General features: G+C 40.6%; 1 protein-coding gene across 1 annotated transcript in view; it reads left to right on the forward strand.

Moving 5' to 3' along the window:
- Positions 1-645: 645 nt before the first annotated feature.
- Positions 646-9233, forward strand: part of phactr1 (phosphatase and actin regulator 1) — a 21373-nt gene continuing 12785 nt past the window's right edge. The window contains exons 1-2 of the mRNA XM_008278180.1: positions 646-937; positions 5280-5444. Coding sequence (XP_008276402.1) covers positions 646-937; positions 5280-5444 — 457 coding nt within the window. The remainder of the gene's footprint in view (positions 938-5279; positions 5445-9233) is intronic.

The raw sequence follows: 9233 nt of genomic DNA on the forward strand, positions 1-9233 counted from the left end.
GTCAGTACTTTTGCCATAACAGCTTCAGTGCTTCTTGGCATTAATTCTCCAAGTCTATGGAGCTTTAATCAAGGGAGGGAAACCATTTTTCTACAAGATATTCCCTCATTTGGTGATTTTATGATGGTGGTGGTCCATGGATGGGGGCATTGTCATCCAGGAAGAGACCACTTCCATCAGGGTAGAGACTTTTCATCATACAGTGAAGGTGATCGCTCAGAACAACTGTATTGATTTGCAGCGATCCTTTCCTTTAAAAAGATGAGCGAACCCAAACTATGCTAAATGCCTCCCATAGCAGAACAAATGTCCCAACGAAAATCCACCTTTGCTTACAAGACAGTTCTAGTCTGCTCCATTTACTCTATAATACCACTGCTCAGCTATTTATTAGCAAATAAAGAGACTATGAATAGGACTTTTTTTCTGCTTAAATATACTGTAGGAACTAATATCTCAGTTAGTACTCATGATTGCAGATCTTAAAAGAATATCAGGGTCGCAGGCTTTTATTTTGTAGAAGCTGTCCGGCAATGTGTTTGTGTGATGGCTGACTTGACAGCATCGAATGGCGCTGCAGACCGTTTGAAATCTCTCTCAGAGAAGCAGAGGGCAGAGGGTCCAGCCCTGCAGTCCAGTGCAAACATGGCGGTCTGTGGAGGCGACGTGAGGCGTTCATGGTCCGGATCCGGGTCTCCCACCGACACCCCATCCTCCGTGGTCCCCGCGTCCGAGGAGGAGAAGCCGAGGAAGAGAAGGAAAGCCTTCTGCCTGGCAAGGATCAAGTCCCGCAACAGCTCCGGCAGGCAGCAGCAGCAGCACCAGCACCACCAGCCCGCCACCAACAACAACAACATGCCGTTCATGATCCACTGTCAGATCGGAAAAGAGATCAAACACATCTGCAGCAACTGCCGGGGAGCGGAGCCGCTGGACGGTGAGACTAGCAGAGCAGACAGGAGGAGGTTTTACTGCTGTGTTTGGAAATGATCCCTGTCATGCGTCGGACCGCTCCCTGCCTGCCGGGGAGGCTGACAGCATCTGGGGCAGCACATCAGCCCTCAGTGTCCCCGTGTGTAGCGATTTACCTTTAAAGTGACCTTAAAGGAGCTCAGTGCTGCTTAAAGCGTGTTCTTCTTCAGTCAGTGTTGTTACAGCTGCTGTCTCTGAGTTACTGGAGTTGGTGTAGCACATGATTTCAGATTCAGGCTTTGTGTTTAGTTTTGGTTCCTTGTGTGCGTTTTGGTTCCTTGAGTCTTCTGAAAGTAGATACTGACCCATCATCCCATCCAACACTGCTGTAATTAATGCTGTAGTTGGTTTAACTGAAACATCTGATCCCAGTATTATCTGTCCATAGAAGTGATGTCCGCTTATCTGCAGTTTTTTTCTTTCAAAAAAAGAAAAAAAAGACTTATTTGACCATAATGAGGTCTTCAGTTAATGATTATTATCACTCTGCTTTAATCTGTGTTTTTTGTTACTAATCCACTCTGTGTTTAGTCTATAAAATGTCCTAAAAACTGCCTCAAGTAAGCTCTAGGCCACAGCTTTAAATCTAACAGTGCACACAAAGAGATTCAGTTCACAGTGATGGAAGACAGAGAGGAGCTGCACATCTTTATTACAGAGAGGCTGGAACACAGCATGCAGAGGCTGTTATTGGCTTGAATGGCTTAAATCATTAATAAATTATCAGCATTGCTGCTTTCTGTCAATCGATTGATCAATTCATGGAAGAGTGTCACCGCTGTCACAGCATCTTTGGACGCTCGGACTCAAGTAATGTGCTATAGATCAGTAGTAAGGATGCAACTAACCATTACTTTAGTTGATGATTAGGCTGACTGTTGTTTCCTCGATTAATCAATTGTTTGGTCCATGAAATGTGAAATAAGTTGGGCAGTGTTTTCCAAAGCCCAACATGACATCCTCCAGTGTCTTGATATTCATAAACCAGAAAATATTCAAAATTAGGAGGCTGGAATCAGATATTATGACTATTTCTCTTTTTTAAAAAAGCATTACTCAAACCAATGAATTTATTATGAGAACTGATGAATACTTAGATGGTCGGCAACTAATTGATTAATAGTTGCAGCTCTAGATAATAGTGCATTATAGAATTTGTGCAATTAATCAGTTGATTAAATTAGATCTCTCTCCAGTATTACTGCCTGTCTGCAGAACAGTTGATTTAAATGTTGTAGGAATAACCTGAATGTTTGTTATGTTATATGTGGATTATATAGTTGATCAAATGTGAGAAAACTGTAAAAAAATAAATAAAATTTTGTCAGACTAGAAGTCAAAGATATTCAGTATGTAAAGCGTCAAATGTTTGCAAAGCAGCTTAACCTCATCAGTTGCTAAAATTCTTGCCCATTAATTATCAGTCAACCAGCTAATCAAGAAATGGGCTCATAGTTTTAGCACCACCGTCACCATTCTCACAGTCATCCAGGCTGCTCATGACTGCAGAACTCCCCACTGGACTGTCACAGAATTTATGTGATTAATTGAAAGATCTGTCAAAGTGTTTACAGATCAATACAGTCAGGTTGAGGATTGATGCCGAAAATCTATTGTCCACTCAATCCAAAACACAACTCTGCAGCATTGATTTATTCCAGGTCATTCCCAATAACAAGACAAAAAAAAAAAAACCCAAACAAATCTAAAAACATGAATCAACCAGGAACTTTAGTCATCTAATGAAGTGAGCTGCTTCTTCCGCCCTGCCAGCATCGCCTCGTGTTTGGCTCATCTGAGTTGTTTTGGAGCTTGTTGTTGACTGAGTCAGTGTTTTGAGGCAGCAGCGAGATAACAGACCTGGGGTCAGACTGAAAGAATGTCGCCCTGCAGTGTGAGTCCGAGCCCTCTGACTCACCGCTGGGGGGTCGGACGGCACCGGGAGGAACGAGACACCTTCATTGTGTTTCCAGAGACAAAAGATGAGCATAGTGGGAATCCCTCCGAACTGTCATCTAATACATTAAAGGAAATGAAAAAGGCCATTTCTGGTCAGCTGGAGCTGCATAGTTCAAGTGTTTTGTAGCCAAATGACTTTGCTGCACTTCTGAAATGATTGTCGTTGGTGCTGGACATGTTTCACGTTTAGAGAACGTTCCCCTTTATTTGTGCAGGGAAGGTTTCTGTGAGCTCTCTGACATTCACACCAGGGTGCTACAGAGACCAACCACAGACTCAACCTGTCTGCTGAGCAGCAGGGAGGGAGGCAGAGGCAGGGCGGGGGGGATGGATGTTGTTGTTGAAGGGCCGCTCAATGGTAGCTGCTGAGCTGGTGCAGATTTGAACTGACATCTCTCTTGTAACAAGGCCACCTTAAGGCTGACATCTCCTCCTGTCTGCAGCTGCTTGCTGGTTTACAGTCAGTTTAGTTTTCCGTCCAACCGCTGACACTGACTGATTTTATTTTTGGTTTCACTCTCTTTAGCGGAAATGTTTTCAGAAGTCAGGAGCTTTCTAATAAAAGAAAGAAAAAAAAGAAGAGGTTATTGGTCTTTTGGTTAGCTGGATGTCTCATAAGCTGCTTTGCTGATGTAGTTGAATGCTGCTGAAATGAAGCATAACAGTGGGGGTTTTTTTTTTTGTTTTTTTTCCCTCACTCTTTTGATTCTTGAGTATTTTTTTATACCCAAACATTTTTTTTTTCTAAACTGTTTCTCATCATTTACAGGGCTGCAACTAATGCTTGTTTTTCTTTTTGATTAGTCTATCGGTTGTTTTCTCAATTCACTGATTGGTTGTTTGACCCACAAAGTGTCAGAAAATGGTGAAAAATGTCCATCAGTGTTGTTGAGGAGTAACAGAACTCCTTTCACAAATAAGTTTTGCACCTCTATTCCTACAAATTTCACCAAATGTTTGTTAAAGTTCAGACTCCACATGTTTTTTATATTCCTCACACTGGCTTATTTCTGCAGAAATTAGGGTGATACGTGAGCCTACAAACTCTCAGCAGTTCTTCAGTATTTGCTGTAACAATAGGTTTTGTCCTCAGTTTTCCTTCTACGATATTTTGAAAAATCCCAAATTACCACGTGTCTGTGTCAGTGTGCATGTGTATGTATCTTTATCTATTCTGCTGTAGCGTGTGCAGTGTGTGTCTGCTGGTGTGTGTGTGTTTCCATCCACCACTGCCTGCTGAAATGTTCCTTTTGTTTTTTTTTTCCATCTGTGGCTGCCGGCTCCAGCATCATGCCCTTGTTCTGCAGAGGATGTTGTGCGTAATGGGAAAGGTGTAATTTCAAATGGAAAACTGGAGCACGCTGCATAGAGGGGCCTCCAGCTTGATTACTTTCAGACAACTCCCTGTGGGGCGGAGGGAATTACAGCTCAGAGGGAGACAGTGAATGAAAAACATGGAGGAGGGAAGACTCCCAGCTGGAGAAGCTTATATTTCTGTTTGAATGTCTCGTAGATATTCGCTGCACTCTTGTTTACATTCTGTTTAAGTTCTATTTCGTGTCCACATTTATTTACCCTCTCTCTCTTTCTCTGTCAGACCCATCCTGGTGTTTTTCTCCCATTTTTTCCTCAGCGAAGCGTGTTTTTTTTTTTTTTTTCTTCGTCTTTGTTACATAAGGCCTCTGCTGGTGGAGCCACCTGACACATTAACTGTGATTAAGAGCGATCCAAATAAGCTTTACCTGACTTGATTATGCACAGCCCCCTGGCAGAGTACATCCCTTGACATTTGAAGCAAACACTAGTGATGTCCTGCTTGTGTTAACTGTGGATTTAAGAAGTCCATTATCACAATAAATATGCAGCACAGTAACTAAATATTTACTTAGTGCCTCATTTGAACTGACCTTTTAAAACGACCTAAAATTATGTGTCATTCAGCGTTATTTTTAAAGCTTATACACATGGAACTGCACTGTAGCAGCAAAAATATTCCGGTCGAGGCAAGATTGATTTTTCTGAGTAACTCTGTCAATATGGGTGTGACAGATGAAATTTATGAGTGTGGTATATAGATTTTATCTGAAAATGAAGGAGTCATTGGAGGGTAGGACATCTTACAGCAATAGTTTGAGATTCATGGACTTACGGTCACCACGACGATTATTATTATTATAGATTAATAATCGTAGTCGTTGCTACTCTGTACCTTTTTCTTTTGCAAATTATATAACAAAAACTCCAAATAAATGCCTTGTAATAATACATTTTAATTCTGCTATTCGTGTGCTTTCACAAAAACACCATCAAACCTTAACAAGCTTAATGCTTCTCACTGTGTTTTCCAGCCGAGGAGGTAGAGAGGTTGGCGGCGATGCGCTCCGATTCGCTGGTACCAGGCACGCACACGCCTCCCATCCGTCGGCGCAGCAAATTCGCCACTCTGGGACGCCTGTTCAAACCGTGGAAATGGAGGAAGAAAAAGAGTGAGAAGTTCAAGCAGACCTCTGCAGGTGAGAACCAAAACACTGTCAACCTCACACCTCCATCACCACTCACTTGTGCTCCTCTTCCTCCCTGTATTAAGATAAGATGGTTTTCCTCATTTTCTGTCCTGCGCATCATGTTGCGGTGTTGGAGGTTCATATTAAATATTGGCCACATGTCCTAATAATAAAGTAAATGCATGTAAAAGAAATCATTGTGACAAAATAACAAAAACACAAATACCTGACGGTGCAGGGAGATACATTCCTGTAGTTTTGTGATAGAACAACCAGCACACTCCACTAGCTCTGTCACCTTTGGTATTTTTGGAAGGTGCATTCCACTTCAGCAGGCCTTCGGCTCATTTCCACTTAACAGGAGCATATGAAGAATCAGTTTTATATATAGTTTGAAATTAACAGAATAAATCCACTGTTATGCCACATGACAAGCAGGGTATGAGCAACGTATTTTCCAAACTGAGACTTTGTGCTGTCATCTGTGTTGCTGTGGATTTTTTCCACACTTACAAGACGATGAGAAGAAGAAGCAAAGAGAAGGATGCTGGCCTTCAAGAAGGGGAGCCTTAAATACAGAGCTGCCACTAATGACTATTTTCCTACTATCTTCGAACTATTTTACAGATTAGTTGATTAATGTAAACAATTATTTTATTTGCTTCAAACGTCATTTTACTAGACATAATTTTATTGTGATAAACTGTACGTCATTGTATAACGCAGCGCCGTGTTGAATTTCAAGAAAGGTTAACTACAATAATGTGCAAAACCGGAAACTTTAACATGATAAAAATGTAGAAGGTGTCTTATTATTTAAGTCAGTAGTGCAAGTCCAAATGAAGTTCAAAGTTTTGATTAAACCCCTTGACAAAGTGAAAAAGTTCAGTGTGTATATTTAAGGCGTTGCTTTAGCTGCTCTGCCCTTAAAATCCACTATTGTGTAGTTGTTCTTCTGCTTTGGTAACAACTTTAAAATCTCTGAAAATACAACCAAACTCACAGCACAGCTATTTTCTTTAACTCGTGTTCAGTGATTTGTAGTTTCATAGATCCACATATCGGTCTGGATTTCATTATATTTGTCTGAAAACATTCAGCTATAATAAAATACAGTGTATGTGAGCACGGAGAGCAGGAGAGAAGCAAACCGATGTACAGCAACTCCACACTGAATGTCATCTCTGTGTTTTCTGTTCAAGTGCTTGTACATTCTGCTGTGCTGCTGTGGTATTCTACCAAAACTTTGTACAGTGTACAAAGTGTTCTGTGATTATTTGAAATACTCCAATTCTTTCGAAGTCTTGGGTCTTTGGAAACTGAACTGGGACACTGAACTGAATCAGTTCAGAGTCTTACTGGTCTTACTGTTCACTGAATGCAGACTAAAACCGCAGACGTCATGGTGCAGCCATTACATAGTCATGCAAACTAAAAATATTAATTATTGAATTGTCTTAAAGCGTTATTTTTTAAGTAAAAACCATACATTATCGACTACGCAGACAAATTACAGTAGCCCTACTAGTGAATGAACAGTGAATGAACTGAGAGGCTGCATAAAGATCTGGAATCAGATAAATAATTTATGTATATATTAAATGTGAATCATGCAAAACTACTCAACTGGAGTCAAAATGTACTACTCAAAATGTAAATATAGAGCTAGAAATGAGCATAATAGGTTCCCTTTAATATGCCTCCCTCACATCTGACAGTAGATGAATGTCTCCCTGTTGCACCTAGCAACAGTAGCGTTGATGAATGCGAGCTCAGCGGTGCTGAGCTGCAGAGCAGGGGGTGATATAGGGGCTGCAGCAAACCTCTGCTGTGTATGATTGTGGTTGTGTGAGGCTTGTCAAACAGGGAGAAACTTCAGGTCAGCTGCATGCTGCTGCTTCATCAACCAGACCATCATCACTGCCAAGCCTCGGCAGTCTGGTGTTAACATCAGAGCAAGCTTTAGTTGACTTGAGCTAAACGGACCATAAATAGTTATGGGTAACACAAAGTTGATATACTGTCAGCTTATTTCAATCATTGTCCTGTAGTCCTTTAAATGGCCACAGGTGGAAATAGAATTGGTTTGTGATGGTGCTGCCAGGTCTGACACAAGCTGTGTCCAAGGTCAGTCACTGTTCACATAATGAATTCAGTTTAATTATGAAGTCTGTCAGATGGCAGACTGGAAAGAGCAGTTTTTGGTCCTCACCAAGGTCATTTCTTTCTCCTGGCAGCTTCTAAATTTACCTTTTTCCCTGTCTGCACAAAGCATGATTAGTTAGTGACTATTATCTAATGCACTGTGGATAATTTGAGCACAACCAGGTAAAATAATTCTCCCTAGCCAGTAGATACTGCATACACACATATTGAACTATAAAGTGAATAGTGAAGGAGTTCTCACATAGTCATTGCGTTTAAGATAACAATACATGGAAATATACAGCCTGACATGGTAGTGAAACAAGAAAGTCACTGAGAAGCATCAGTATTCAACACTTTAAGGAAAACCTCCAAGACGAAAGGTGAACAGTGTAGATCTCAGATGCAACTCATAATCCATATTCATATCCATATCCAACTGATTGTTTAGCAAAGTGTTGTCTTACTGTTTGACATGTGATGCTTACAAATGCAGACTTGCTTTTGTAAAAAGATATGAAAGCTTTTGTACTCATATTAAGTCTTTTTTTTCTATTGGATACTAAGAGATTTGGAGTTAGAGGAGATAAAAAAAATTAAAAAAAGTTATATAAACAAAAGAAGAAAAAAAAAAACAGGTTACGAAGACCAAAGAATAAGTACAGATAGCCAGGTATCTGTAATAACATATGTAGTAACAAATGAGCTGTACAGCAAATTGTACAGCTCGTTTACACAATTTATGTTTATTTCTCTCGCTTTAAACATTATGGCTAAAAGCTGTTAATTACAGTGTTGATCAGAGATGCAAACACAACAGCTGTGTGGAAGAGTCAATAATTAATGTTCACTGCAGCAACAAATTAGCTTTAAATGGAGGCTGTCAGCCACTGTGTTGTCTCGGCAATCGTAAATTACCTCTCCATCCAGAGCAATGCCCCTTCATCTGAGCAAATGTGAGTGTTGTTACATATGTTTGGCTCAGAGCTACAATATTCTCTGGGTTCTAAGCTGTGAAACAGAAGAAAGCGTTTGATTTGGCTGTAAAAATGAACGCTGTTGTTGTTTTTCAGCTGGCTGAACAGTTTTACATCCTGTTCTCAGTGAGAGACACAAACACACAGCAGAGGGGTGAAGAGAGGTTTCCTACAGCAAGCTGTTCTCCCAGCTGTCACAGCAGCTCCATTTTTAATTCTTTTTCTTCCTCCTGAAACCTTCTTCCTTACTCTGAATCCAAGTAACACACAATATACATTCCATAGCACACACATACACACAGGTGGCTGCATGTTGCGCGCACCATGTGTTTTTGTTGGAGCTCAGCCATCATTCAGTCAAGGTGCATTAATTTACGTGGATATACATGGCACAGTATGGTCTCATACAGAGAGAGTCAGTATAGCTTTTATTTAAAGAATGTATTTCTAGGTTTAAATAGGGTTCACCACAAGAAAAAAAAATATGACTGAAAAGAAGAAGTTTATCAACGAATCCACGTCTTAAAAGGCTCTGAATTCAGTTCCTTCACATAAAAGGCATACACATATATATCTTTGCCTGCTGTAGCGAGACTCAGTAGTTAGATTATGTTGATTTCAACAATAATTTCAGCAATAATAATAATGACGGCTGCAAGGTGGCGCAGTTGGTAGC

The sequence above is a fragment of the Stegastes partitus genome, unplaced genomic scaffold (assembly GCF_000690725.1).
Source record: "Stegastes partitus isolate 25-593 unplaced genomic scaffold, Stegastes_partitus-1.0.2 Scaffold118, whole genome shotgun sequence".
In the NCBI taxonomy this organism is placed as follows: domain Eukaryota; kingdom Metazoa; phylum Chordata; class Actinopteri; family Pomacentridae; genus Stegastes; species Stegastes partitus.